Source organism: Canis lupus, chromosome 8, assembly GCF_048164855.1.
Source record: "Canis lupus baileyi chromosome 8, mCanLup2.hap1, whole genome shotgun sequence".
NCBI lineage: Eukaryota > Metazoa > Chordata > Mammalia > Carnivora > Canidae > Canis > Canis lupus.
This window is the reverse complement of record NC_132845.1, coordinates 36,084,328-36,097,328: the sequence shown is the minus strand read 5'-3', so window position 1 is coordinate 36,097,328 and position 13,001 is coordinate 36,084,328. Positions and strand designations below refer to the sequence as shown.

Sequence of the window (13,001 nt, the reverse complement as noted above, 5' to 3'; positions counted from 1 at the left end):
GATGCGTTGCAGCATGCTTCTGAGAAAATCAAGGAAGCTCAGGGAGTGCATCCGTCCCTTGCCTTGGGTGAGGCTGCCCAGCAGCATGGGGTGAGTGTTAGGTCTCAAATAAGGGAAAGGAGGCTTGAGTCCCTGCACTGCCACTCTAGGCAGGACATAGGGGTGGGCAGGTGGGGCAGGTGGTCTTATGCTCACTTTAAAGATAAAGGAACTAAATCTTAGGAAGCTAATGTGATGCTCCTAAGAGGACACAGCTGGTGGGAGGTAAAGGCAGACTTGAGCCAGGTGTACTGATCCCAAGAATCCTGCTCCTTCCAGCTAAACGAATGGCAATCGGTAGCCGAGGGCAAGGCAGGCAGTAGAGGGAGAAATAGAAATGTTCCTTATTTTATCATTTTATCTAAAGCCACCCCTTCTTATATTCCTGGGAATGCAAAAAAAAAAAAAAAAAAAAAAACCACCCTCAGAGAGCGGGGGGGCAGGGGTGAGCAGGAGTTTTACCAACATGTGACACTGATCTGGCCCTTGCCACTCACACCCCGCAGTCCAGGTGGCCTAGAGGGATGCTGTGCGGTACCTTCTTCCAACCCCTGCGACAGACAGCAGAGTGACAGGCTAGGACATGGGCCCACCAGAGGGCAGGGCAAGGTGTGAGTGTGTAGGGTGCGGGCCTCAGTCTCGCTCTCTAGGGTCTTACTTCCTCATCTCAAACTCTGGACAGAGCCAGCCTAAAACCGAGATGTGCTTTCCACTTCCCAGAGCCCAAAAGGTGTGCCAGTGGCAGGCTCCAGCAGAAGCCGCATCACAGAAGGTGCAGGCACTGGCAAGAGCAGCCCCCGGCAGCACCATGCATGGGCAGAACCTTCAAGAAGGCTCCCAGGCCTGGGACTTCTGTGCCATCTCTTCCCGGTACCTGGAAACTGTACCTGTTACCATCCGGGACAGATGCATCCTGTCTCTAGGGCAAACAGGAAGGCAATAGGGGGCGTCTATGGTGCACAAAATCAAGAGATCCAGGAGTCTTGCCTCCCTGCTGATCTCCAGAGCAAGTATCCCCCCAGGTGGGGCAGGGGGCCGGTCCAGTCTCCGTGGTTAATAACTGTTAACTTGTAAGCCCTTCCATTCCTGCTGGAAGGCATGACCCTGCGATCATTCTTTTCAGCATTGCTGCTGCTCAGGTTGTAAATGAAAGAGCTCCTGCCCCTATCATTCTGCCTCTTTAGGAAGACAGCTCTGGCTTTGAGCGGTCCCCGCAGGGAGAGAGCAGCCTGCCCACGCAGTGCCCACCCCACTCCAACAAGGAAGCACGCCATGTGACCAGCTTCCTGAGCCCCCTCCAGTCCCCCTTGTCTTCCTTCAATTGCTCCAAGTAACAGAACATCCTCCTGCTCCAAGAGGCGGACAGACTAGATGGGAGATGGGGTGTCAGGGCTCACCTGGAACAGAAACATTGTGGATGTAGGTGGTTTCCGGGGCTGCAGGGTGGTGCATGGGAGCCTGCTCATGTGTGTCTGCATATTTGTGCATGTGTTCAGGGGCCTGGGTAATTTCATGTACAGCAAGTATGTGTCTGTGACCGGCTGTGTGTAGCTGCACATGTGTGGCCATGTGTGTATCCGCGCTTGTGTGTGTGTGTCCCAGGCACAGTCCCTGGCTGAGTGAGCATGGGCCGCACATGGCAGTGGGGGTGCTAGTGTGGGGCTGTTGGGTAGAAGGATGCGTGTTGGTGTGGGAACTAGAAAACTTGGGTGTGAGTCACAGCTTCGTGTCTTAGTGGCCAGAGGACCTGTGGCCGGTCACATACCTTTCTAGACCTCAGGTCCTCCATTTGTTAAATGATCCCTAGTTGCCTTCAGGGACACTGTGGGGCTGAAACCCTGGGCCATACAAGTTGTGTGCAGCCTCTGTCCGCCCCCAGGTCTCCCCCTCCCTGACCTGCATGCTTGCCCCAGCAGGCTCAGCCTCTGAAAGGCCCGGTCGCTGCCCCAGTAAAGGTATGACACACGTGTTGTACTAGTGCCAGAAGAAGGCAAGGAAACATGGCCCGTCCCTGACCCCGGAGGTACTAGCCCCCAGCAGCCGCCAAGCACCTGCTACACGCTGCAGCTTTCAGTGTGGTGGCACTTGCTCACCACGGACTCATGAGACAGGTACCAGTAAGGCCACTTGTCCCAGTCACACAGACAGGAGGTGACCAAGCTAGGATTGTGAGCTGGCCCTTCCATCTGTCCCAGAGCCTGAGCTCTTCCCTAGGAGGGGCTGACCCCTGCGGGCCCCACGCCAGCCTGCTGACTCCCTTCGCCTTCCCTGAGCTCACGCGGCCGGCAGGACCCTGCCCCTGGCTGCACCCTCCGCCCTGCCTTCTACTCCAGAGGGCTGGGAGGGTTGGCCCTGGGGTACTCGGCCACAGGGACAGGAGGGCGCAGGCGGGCGTCTGAGCCACCACGTCCCTTCCTGAGACTCCACCTTAGTATTCCTCAGTTGGAGAAACTGAGGCTCTCACATCATCCTCACTGATAAGGTGGACAGGAACAGGGCCTGGACTGGGGCTGGGTGAATGGTTTGGGGTCCTGGGGCCATGTCATGGGGCGTAGCGGGGGCGGGCAGAGACCGGGAAGAGGGTGGGGGGAGCGAGCAAGCCCAGGCCCGGTTGGTGAAGAGGGGAAGGGAGGTGGCCCCGCGATGGAAGGAGGGAGCCCTGCGCAAACCTACAGAGGGGCCAGGGCCGGCTTCCGGCGGGGCAACAGCGCCTCCTTCCGACAGCCGAGGGCACAGCGACGGCGGCTCCCCGCTCCCCCCCCCCCACCGCCCCGCCGCCCACCTGCCGCCGGTCCCCCCCGCCCGTGCCCGTCCCCCCTCCGCGGCCCACCTGCCGCCCGTCGCCCCCCCCCCCGACCCCCCGGCGGCCCACCTGCCGCCCGTCCCCGCCCCCCCGCGGCCCACCTGCCGCCCGTCCCCACCTCCGCGACCCCCCCCCACCGCCGCCCGGTGCCATGGGGCCGCCGGTGCGCGGCTCTGCCTTCCGTCCCTCGGGCTCTCCCGGCCCTGCATGGTCATGCACACGGTTGTCGGCGACTTCTCTCAGCCTGTCTTCTGGCTCCCAGAGGCCACAGCCTCACCTGCGGTGTGGGGGTGTTGGGTTGCTCAGCGACCCAGGCGACTGCGGGCGGGGGCGGGGTGGCTTGGGGGGGCCCCGGACGCTGCGGGCTATCTTCCTGTGACCTCCAGGAGCCCGGCCCACAGCCTGGCAGCCCCGCAGACATCTCAGGAACATCTGCTCTTAGAGGGGCACAGAGCTGAGCCCCCGCGAGGCCAGGCCTGGAGGAGGTGTCCTCTGGTCAGGGAGGGGCCCGTCAGCACCACAACCACAGCCGCAGCCCTGGTTCAAGCAGGAGGTGCCAGGAACACAGGGAGGCAGCCGGGGTCACCATCTACAACGTCTACACCAATGGTGTGACCCATTTAGACCGGAAGAAAGCAGAGTTCACAGAGGTGGTGACCCCAAGGCTGCATACCTGGTAAGGGCGGGGCTGAAAGTCAACCGCAGGCCTGCCTGGCTCTGGGGGAAGGGGACCGGGCAAAGGCCGGACCATGGGAAGGTGGAAGATGCCGTGGGCCGCGCTGCCCCCAGGTACAAAGATGCCAAGGGACCCAAAGAAGACAGAGCTCGTGGATCAGATAGTAGCGCGCCAAAACCTTGTCTAGGGACTTCTCTGGAGGGCAAGAGGGCCATCACCTGGCCTCCTTTAGGGAAAGCTTCACCTTCAGATGAAGGCAGGAGTGAGGTGAGCAGGGGGCAGGAGCTGCGCAGAGTGGCCTGCGGGGGGAGGCACAGGTGCACCCGGTGGCCGGTGGCCGGTGGCCGGCGGCCGGCAGGTGCTGCCTTAACCCACGCCGGCTGGGCACATGTCAGGCAGGCGGAGATGATGAGTGGAGGTGGACCGGGCAGACCCAGAGGGTGAGAGCTCCCCCCGAGGTGTGCTAACTCTGAGGAAGCCTGAGAACACCAGGCTGGTGGAAACGTGTGAGACTCCGGGAAAGCTACGGGCACACCCTCAGTGTGCAAACAGAGCAGGATCCAGGACCCTGCCCAGGGTCATGGGAGCTGGCCCCAAGTGCCCTTGGCCCGCAGCTCCCCCTCACCCACTCAGACCATCTGTCTCCTCCCAGGGCCCTACGTGGGGTGGAGGGGGTAGGCCCAGGGGCAGAGCCAGCTCCCATTTTGGCTCCCACGACATGGTCACCGCACAGCCTATTGAAAGCAGAGAAACCTCAGCAGAGGAGCGGATATCTCCCAGCGCAGCCCCCCGCTTCTCTCCCGCCCCCGAACAGGCAGGATGGCCAGCACTACGCTGAGGGAAGCCGGCCTGTGGGGCCGGGGCCTGCCTGCATGCTGCACACACTTCTGAGACAGGGTGGGCTCCCCTGTCTGCTCTGCAGGGGTGCCACCTGCCAGCTGGCCCCTGGGGGCCACACTCGGCCCCGGCTCTCGGGTGCATTGACTCCTTCTAAACCATTTGTGGAGCCCCTGCAGCATGAGTGGGGACGGCCCAGCACTGTGGTCAGCACTACGGAAGAGTAACCACCTCTTTCCCCACGACCCATGCAGTTTCACAGCATCGCCATAGCCCCTTGGACCTTATCAAAACCTGGAATAATCTCTTGCAGACCATGCATTTTTATTTCCTAGGGCTTTTGGTTTGTGGTTCTGGTTCTTGTTTTTGCTTGTTTGCCTTTTTTTTAAATATATGTATAGAGATGGGGATCCCTGGGTGGCGCAGCGGTTTGGCGCCTGCCTTTGGCCCAGGGCACGATCCTGGTAGACCTGGGATCGAATCCCACGTCGGGCTCCCGGTGCATGGAGCCTGCTTCTCCCTCTGCCTGTGTCTCTGCCTCTCTCTCTCTCTCTCTCTCTCTCTCTCTGTGTGTGACTATCATAAATTAAAAATATATATATATATATATATATGTATAGAGATGAATGGATGCACACTAGATTAAAGCTGTGCAACCTGATAGGTTTGAACATATGTATACACCTGTGAAACCATCACCGCAATGAAGATAAACATCACCATCACCCCTAAAAGAGTTTCCTTGGCTCCTGAGCCATGGCTCCTTTTCCCTTTCCTCCCCCAGCCCCAGGCAACTACTGATCTGCTTTCTGACACTCTAGGTTAGTTAGCAGTTTCTAGAATTTTGTCTAAATGGAATTATGCTATATGTACCCTTTTTTATCTGGTTTCTTTGACTCAGCATTTTTTCCTATTACTGATGGAAAAAATGGAGCCTTGATTAGGAAATGCAAATAGTCAGCAATCATAGAGCAGCAGAGGCATTGCAGGTGTCCTGGCTCTGAGCCTAATATGCTGTCTGCACCACTTCACTCATCGCTCACTCATTCATTCACCAGAGAGTAATTGGGCACTTGGGTGGGCTTAGCCCTGGAACTAGGTATTAGAATCATAATGGCACACAACACAGACATAATCCCTACCCTCCCTGAGACTGCACGTCATTCATTTGCTTGTTCATTCATTCGTTCACTCACTCACCTGCTTAACAAATACTCAGTGCACAGCCACAGAAAACTGAACTTGGCACTGCCCCACCACCTCCTAGGCCACTTTGATGCTCATTTACCATCCTCCTGTCTGCCTTTTCGAGCTGGACAGTGGGGTGATGCAGGTGGGGATCATCAGAGGTGAGCTCTGTCCTCTAGGGCCATCCAAAGCAGAAGGAAAAACTCTAAGATACTATACTCCACTGGGAAAGCCCATGAGATTGCTAAAGAGCTAAGGCTGACCTTGCCGAAGGTATCACTCCAAACTGAGTGCAAACGTGAGTGATCCAGGCAGGGAGGCCAGGAGCTCAGGGGAGGTGGGGGCCTCCCCAAGCTCCACTGGCCAGAGCAGGCTCTGCAGACAGGGTGGGCCATGAGCGGTCCCTGGGTGACCAGAGAGGAGTAGGAGACACAGAGGGAAGGGGAATGGTGCACCAGGTGGGAGCAAAACGGAGACAAAGACACAGAGGCAGGGCCAGGGAGAGCCCAGCAGGAAGACAGTGAGCTGAGAATTCTCTCTGGCTAAGTAGGAGGCCACGAAAACATGCACTCTGCCCAAGAGGATGTTGCATTGCATTTCTGTGCAGAATGGAGGGCAGGGGGGTGCAGGGAGGATAACACTTACAGTTTTGTTGTCATTTACGATTGACAAAGTGCTCTTGTGTTATTATCTTATTTACTCAGTATACTCTTTGAGGTGAGTATTACCATTATTTTCCCTGTTTTACAGATAAGAAAACTGAGGCTCATATAAATCCAGTAATTTGCTCAAAAATAAACAACTCCTAAGTGATGGGGCAAAGCTTCAAGCCAGGATTCTTGTCCCCAAGACCAGTCCTCTCTTTTCCCTTTGTCTATAATTATCAAAATTTACTAATCTAAATGGGGCCCATGAGCATGCTTCTATAGACCACAGAATACATTGTTCGAACTTGGCATCGTCCCACCACTTCTTGTACCACCTGACCCACTCGCCACCCCACTATGAGCTGGGGACGGATGTGACAAAGAAGAGATCAGGAGGAGGGAGGAAGGAAGTGTCCTGGCTTCCAGGAGAGGAAGTTAGTCTTTTGGCCAAGGAAGCCCTTCCTAGTCCCCACATGCCTTCTGCCTCTGGCCTCCAGAGAAGGCTCCTAATAAGGGTCGCCTCTAGCCTTTCAGAATGGTTCCCAAGCCCTTGCCCCAGAGGCACCCGGATGGTACCCCTTCCTGTCAGCCTGGAGAAAGTGGAATGGAATTCACACCAAGAAGCAGATAAGCAGGTGCACCCCCAGGACCAGCCCCTAACTCATCACATAGGTCACTTATGAAGGAGAAACTAATATTTCTCTAGGGCTTACTGAGCTCAGAGCCAGGACTCCAGCTTACATCTACTGGTTCCCAGGCAGAGATCCTAACCACTGCTCTATCCTGCCTCCAACCACCCTCTGCTCACCAGGGGCCAGCCCTTGCCACTGAGGACTCGAATCTGACGTGCTGGGTGATGAGTACATCCTCGCCCGCTCCACAGCCAAGGAAGCAACAGCTCAGTGACATCAGGTAGCTTGCGAAGGCCATGCACTCCTAAGAGGGAGTGCAGGGGCTCAGCCAGGCCTAGCCACCCAGACCTGAAGTCCACACCCAAACTGAGAAAAGAGCGCATGGGACTGATGGGCCTCCAAGCGCCCCCACTTCTGTGACCCTGGCCCACAGCCCCCGACAAGGCCTCAGCTTCCACCCCAGGGTTCCCACGGTCTAGCAGGAAAGGCCCCAGGCCAGAAAGCAGGCTCAGCTCACACTCTGTACCACTAGTGTGATCTTCGGAGGCCACTTAGCCCCTGTGATTCGGTTTTCCCACCTGTAAAACAGAAATCACATGTTTCAGCCTCACACAATTATGGTCATTCAGTGAGCACGGAAATGTGAAACCACTTCAAAAAGACTACAACACTGCATCCTGCAAGGAATCCTTGTATCTGAAACTCCAAGGTCATGACCACCACAGATTTTATCTCTCTCCCACCTGCACCCCAGCCTTCTTGGCTTCAGTGTCCTTGGGGCGAAACTGAAGTTGAGTGGCCCCGAGGAAGGAATCTTCGTCTGTGTTTGTGGGCATGTGAGCCCGCTGGGCATGCTCTCCTTACGCGCGCGCGCACACACACACACACACACACCCCTACTTCCTACCTACCTAAAATGATTTTTTAAAATGAAATCGGGGGGGGGGGGGGTGTCACCGCGCCATGTGCTCGGTCCACGCGGCCGCCGGGAGGGGGCTCGCCCCCTGCCCGGTGGCCGTTGTGCCGCGCCCGTGTGCGCCTGCGGGGCCCCCCCTCCCCGCGTCCCCGGTGTGGCGTGGGGCGGGGCAGGTGGGAACCCCCTGGGCGCCTGTGGGGTTGTAATTTAAAATATATATATATATATATAAAATGAAATCATTCTTGGGGCCCCTGGGTGGCTCAGTTGGTTAAGTGCCCAAGTGGATTTCAGCTCAGGTCATGATCTCAGGAGTCTGCTTATCTCCCGCCCTCTGCCCTCCCCTGCGTTGCACGTGATCTCGCTCCCCAACTCTATAAAACAGATAGATAAACAAATAATCACTCCCCAGAAACATCTTAGACATATGCCAAAAGAATGCCAATGGCTGGAGCTTCTGAAGTCCCTATTATGTGAAGAATTCGGCAAAAACGATAGCTATGACTTAATGATCTTTCCACCAGATATAGCATTTGACATATGCTATCTCATTTAACGTCGCCTCCAAACAACCCTGGGCGTCACTTACGGAGGAGGGGCCCAGGACCAGATGGCCGGCGTGCGCTGCCACAGGGGTCTGCCGGTTGCCCCCCACCTCTGTCCTCTTGTTTGCCCTCCGGACAGAATCAGCTGGGTTCTTGCATCCACCCTGCCCCACCACTTGGCCCAAGAGGGATGGTGGCGGTCATGAGAAATGTTTGCAGCTTGAGAGAAAGCAGCCGGCTGAGGTGGCAGGGAACAGTGTTAGGAGAATTGGAGCACTTCATCCAAATACAAAATTACCTCTTTTGTTATTGAGAAACGTTAACTTGCTGTTTCATCAGTTAACTTGCTATTTCATTATGCCCTCTTCCGGCCGTCGTGTGCGGAGACCCTCTTGCTGGACGAAGGGCTCCTCTCTTAGCCAGGCTGCTTCTCCGCCGTCCGCTCTCGTGATTAGTAGCAAGCTCAGCGGGTGCAAGTGGCTTTCAAGGGAAGACCGGTGTCCTAGCAGCCACGAGGTTCCTTCCCAAGCTAAAAAGAAGTCATTTTTAATCCCTTGGTGTGTCCTACCTCAATGGTCCAGAGCCCACGTAGCTGACCCCGGCCCCTGCATGATGACCTTCTTCCTCTCCACAGCTCGAGGCAGGCCGGGAAGCCTGAGGGTCCTCATGCTGCTTTCCAGACTCCCGTAGGCCCCATGTGTGTGGCTGGAAGGAAATGGAGGTTGCTCTGGTCAACTTCGAGAACTCAGACGAAATCCAGGAAGGGCCAGGCTATGCCGCAGACTTTGACACAACCAGCCCAAAAGGCCGGCCTGGGAGCAGCCCCTTCTCCAACTGGAGGATCCTCATCGGCGACAGCACCAGTCCTGAGACGGCCTTCTGCAGGCTCCCAGGAGACTATGTCGATTCCCCAGGGCCGGAGGCAGTGGTCTTGAATGAAGGGAACCAACGGGTGATCATCAACATTGCTGGGCTGAGGTTTGAGACCCAGCTCAGAACCCTCAGTCAGTTCCCTGAGACCCTCCTGGGAGACCGGGAGAAAAGGATGCAGTTCTTCGACTCCATGAGAAATGAGTATTTCTTTGACAGGAACCGGCCCAGTTTTGATGGAATCCTGTATTATTACCAATCAGGTGGGAAAATCCGGCGCCCTGCCAATGTCCCCATCGACGTCTTTGCTGATGAAATCTCCTTCTATGAACTGGGTAGCGAGGCCATGGACCAGTTCCGGGAGGATGAAGGCTTCATCAAGGACCCTGAAACACCGCTCCCCACCAATGACTTCCACCGGCAGTTCTGGCTCCTCTTCGAGTACCCGGAGAGCTCCAGCGCTGCCCGCGGTGTGGCTGTGGTCTCTGTGTTGGTTGTGGTCATCTCCATCACCATCTTCTGCCTGGAAACACTACCGGAGTTCCGGGAGGAGAGGGAGCTGAAGGTGATGAGAGACCCCAGCCTCAACATGAGTAAGACAGTCCTCTCCCACACCATGTTCACTGACCCCTTCTTCATGGTGGAGTCCACCTGCATCATGTGGTTCACTTTCGAACTGGTGCTCCGGTTTGTGGTCTGCCCCAGCAAGGCTGACTTCTTCAGGAACATCATGAACATCATTGATATCATCTCCATCATCCCCTACTTTGCAACCCTCATCACAGAGCTGGTCCAGGAGACAGAGCCCAGCACCCAGCAGAACATGTCCCTGGCCATCCTGAGGATCATCCGGCTGGTGCGGGTCTTCCGCATCTTCAAGCTCTCCCGGCACTCCAAGGGGCTGCAGATCCTGGGCCAGACACTCAAGGCGTCCATGCGGGAGCTGGGGCTGCTCATCTTCTTCCTCTTCATTGGGGTCATCCTCTTCTCCAGCGCCATCTACTTTGCCGAGGTGGATGAGCCAGAGTCCCATTTCTCTAGCATTCCTGATGGCTTCTGGTGGGCAGTAGTCACCATGACAACCGTGGGCTATGGTGACATGTGCCCAGTCACCCCTGGGGGGAAGATTGTGGGCACTCTGTGCGCCATCGCGGGGGTCCTCACCATTGCCCTCCCTGTACCTGTCATTGTCTCCAACTTTAACTACTTCTACCATCGGGAGACTGAGAATGAGGAGAAGCAAAGCATCCCCGGTGAAATCGATAAAATCCTCAACAGCATGGGCTCAAGACTGGGCAGCACGGACTCTCTTAGCAAGACCAACGGTGGCTGCTCCTCTGAGGGGTCCAAGAAGTGACCTGTCCAGGGCTCCGTGGCTCCCTGAGTCTCCCTGTCTATGTCTCTTTGTCTTTCTCTCTGTGTTTTTCTCTATATGTCTCTCCCCTTCTCTATCTCTCTGTCTCTGTCCCCACACCCACAGCTTCTCTCCCCCCTCCCTGCCTCTTCCTCTCTGTTTTTCCAAAGACCGAAGTTTATCCCTTGTGAATAGCAGGCCATCTTGGACTGCAAGCTGTTTGAATAAATCCATACTTCTGCTGCATTTTCTAAGCTGTTTTCTCTCAACCAACAATTGGAAGATTTCATCCTTGTTTTCTGTGAGGGGTACTTCTGGGTCCTTGCTGCTCGTCTTTGTTCCCCAGAACCAGCAGTATTGGCATCCCTGGGAGCAAGAAAATGCAGAATCTGAGCCCACCTCAGACCTACTGAATCAAAATTCTCATTTCAACAAGATCCCAAGTGATTCATTTCCACCTTAAAGATGAAGAAGCACTGGCTTTGGTCTTCCCAAAAGGAGGCATATTAAAAGGCCGGGGAATGCTGTGAGCAATGAGTAAGAGCTCCGGGTTGTTTAATAATAATATCTTACACTTGTGTCACGTTGCATAAATTTTCCAAAGCTCTTTCACCAACAGTATCTCACTGCATCTCAAAATAACCAGTAGAACAGATTTGGTTATTATTCTCACATTGTAGATGAGCAAACCCAAGGACAGCGACTTACTCAGAAACGGTGACACAATCAATGCCAGAACCCACACCTACCTACTAGTCTAGAGCTCTTTCTGTTTGTGGATGCTTTGGAATTGGAAAGAGAGGGATGTGAGGGCTCTGTCTTTCAGAGGATCCAGGCAGCAGACCTCTGGGCAGGAACACTCTTCCCTGGGGACTCCAGCATCTCCACGAAGCCTGGGGAGTCACAACCTGCCTGGCCCTTTGCTCCTCAGTCCCCTCCTTGGGCAGTGGACAAGAAGAAGCACTCCCAGCTGCTTCTCACCTGGCCCATCTCTGTGAGTCCATGCACAGGCTGGCAATCCTGAGTGTGGGAAATGTGTGCAACCAGAGCCTCGGAGCTCTGCTCCAGGAAAATAGACCTGTCCACCTGCCTTGGGGTTCAGTTCCCACTGAGTTATGAGCAATTGACTACAAGCCCGTGGGGCAGCTGGAGTGAGAGCAACAAGGCCCTAACACATGTGCCCAGATTCCAGGCCCACCTAAGGAGGGTGGTTATAGCAGGCTCACCCGAGGAACTGCCCTCTTGGGAGTGGATCCTGCTCAGCACACTACACTCCCAGGATTAGGAAATGGAGTTGGAATTCCCCAAAAGACAGAGAAGGAAGTTTTTACTCTATGCTCCCACCACCACCACCACCATTCATCTCCTCAAGTAAGGAGGCCTGCACCTTCCTCAGGCCCAATGCCTAAGTCTGGACGTATCTCAAAAGTGCATCAGCATCAGAATTCTGGGCATCTGGGCTGCAGGTCACTGCCCAGTTCCACTTCACACAGTCCAAACCACACAATCCACACACAGCACACAATCTGGAATACACCCAGCTCCACACACCCTGCCAGACACAGTGCTGCAGCCAGATATACCACCACCATCTCCCATTCCATGACAGCCTAACAAATGCACTGCTTCTCTTCTTTCTTGTTGTCCTTAGTCCATGCCCTAAGAAGCTGGACTTAGTCATCTGTATGGCATTTCGTGCTCTAAAAACCCCAATCTCTTTCCCATACTTTAGCCTCGAGCTCTCACTTAGTACTGAGTCATGTAAAACCCGGATAAGACATCACTGCGCTAAGACCTGGACAAGCAGGATTCCTGTCCTAGGCCTGAGCTTCAGGGTTCTGGGCTTTGGGGTATCTTCCTCACAATCTTCTAAGTCCCTTTCTAATTGCTCTCTTTCAGACCACTCTCCAATTCCCTACCCATCCCTCATTCCCAAGTGTGTGGAGTTGGCCAGATGTCACAAGGCACTCCTGGATTCACACATGTGGAATCATGCTGAAGCCCTATGCTGGGCTCTGGCTCCAGGCTGGTGGCCTGGTGAGCGGATTGCTCCCCCTGGCTGGTGCAGCATCGCTTTTACAGGATCACAGCCTGTACAGGTGCAGCCGAGAAGAGGCACAGGGAAGCCTGGCCTGGAGCATGCCCCCTGCCTCCTTCCCCCTGGGGCTGCTTTGCCTGGTGGACAGGATCAGAGGAGCCCAAGGGGACCTAGGACCCCTTCTCTCTCTAAAGGCCTAGCTCTGAAGGTCACTCACAGGACCATGTCTCAGACCCTTTTGCAGCTTCCCAGGGCAACACCTGAGCTTCCAGAAGGCCACCTTCCTCAAGCACCCTGGCAGTTTGGCCTCCGGGGGCAGTTTGAACTGCTCCCCTCACACTGCCCTCTGCCCAGGCCCAAGGCAGTCCTCTCTCCCTGGAAGTCCTGCCCAGATCACCTCCCAGCAGCTGCAGAGGAACCAGTGGGGTCTGCCCACTGGTGACAAGGCCCCCTCCC

General features: G+C 55.7%; 1 protein-coding gene across 1 annotated transcript; it reads left to right on the top strand.

Moving 5' to 3' along the window:
* Positions 1-847: 847 nt before the first annotated feature.
* KCNA10 (potassium voltage-gated channel subfamily A member 10) lies at positions 848-10,510 on the top strand. The gene is made up of 3 exons (XM_072837672.1): positions 848-909; positions 3,393-3,518; positions 8,974-10,510. The coding sequence occupies exons 1-3, from the start codon at positions 848-850 to the stop codon at positions 10,508-10,510; spliced, it is 1,725 nt and encodes a 574-aa protein (XP_072693773.1).
* The last annotated feature ends 2,491 nt before the right edge of the window (positions 10,511-13,001 follow it).

Coding starts and splice junctions, on each gene's coding strand:
- KCNA10 (XM_072837672.1), top strand. CDS start 848: ATGCATGGGCAGAACCTTCAAGAAGGCTCCCAGGCCTGGGACTTCTGT. Junction 910..3,392: donor TTCTGTGCCATCTCTTCCCG/GTACCTGGAAAC, acceptor TGGTTCAAGCAG/GAGGTGCCAGGAACACAGGG. Junction 3,519..8,973: donor ACCCCAAGGCTGCATACCTG/GTAAGGGCGGGG, acceptor AGACTCCCGTAG/GCCCCATGTGTGTGGCTGGA.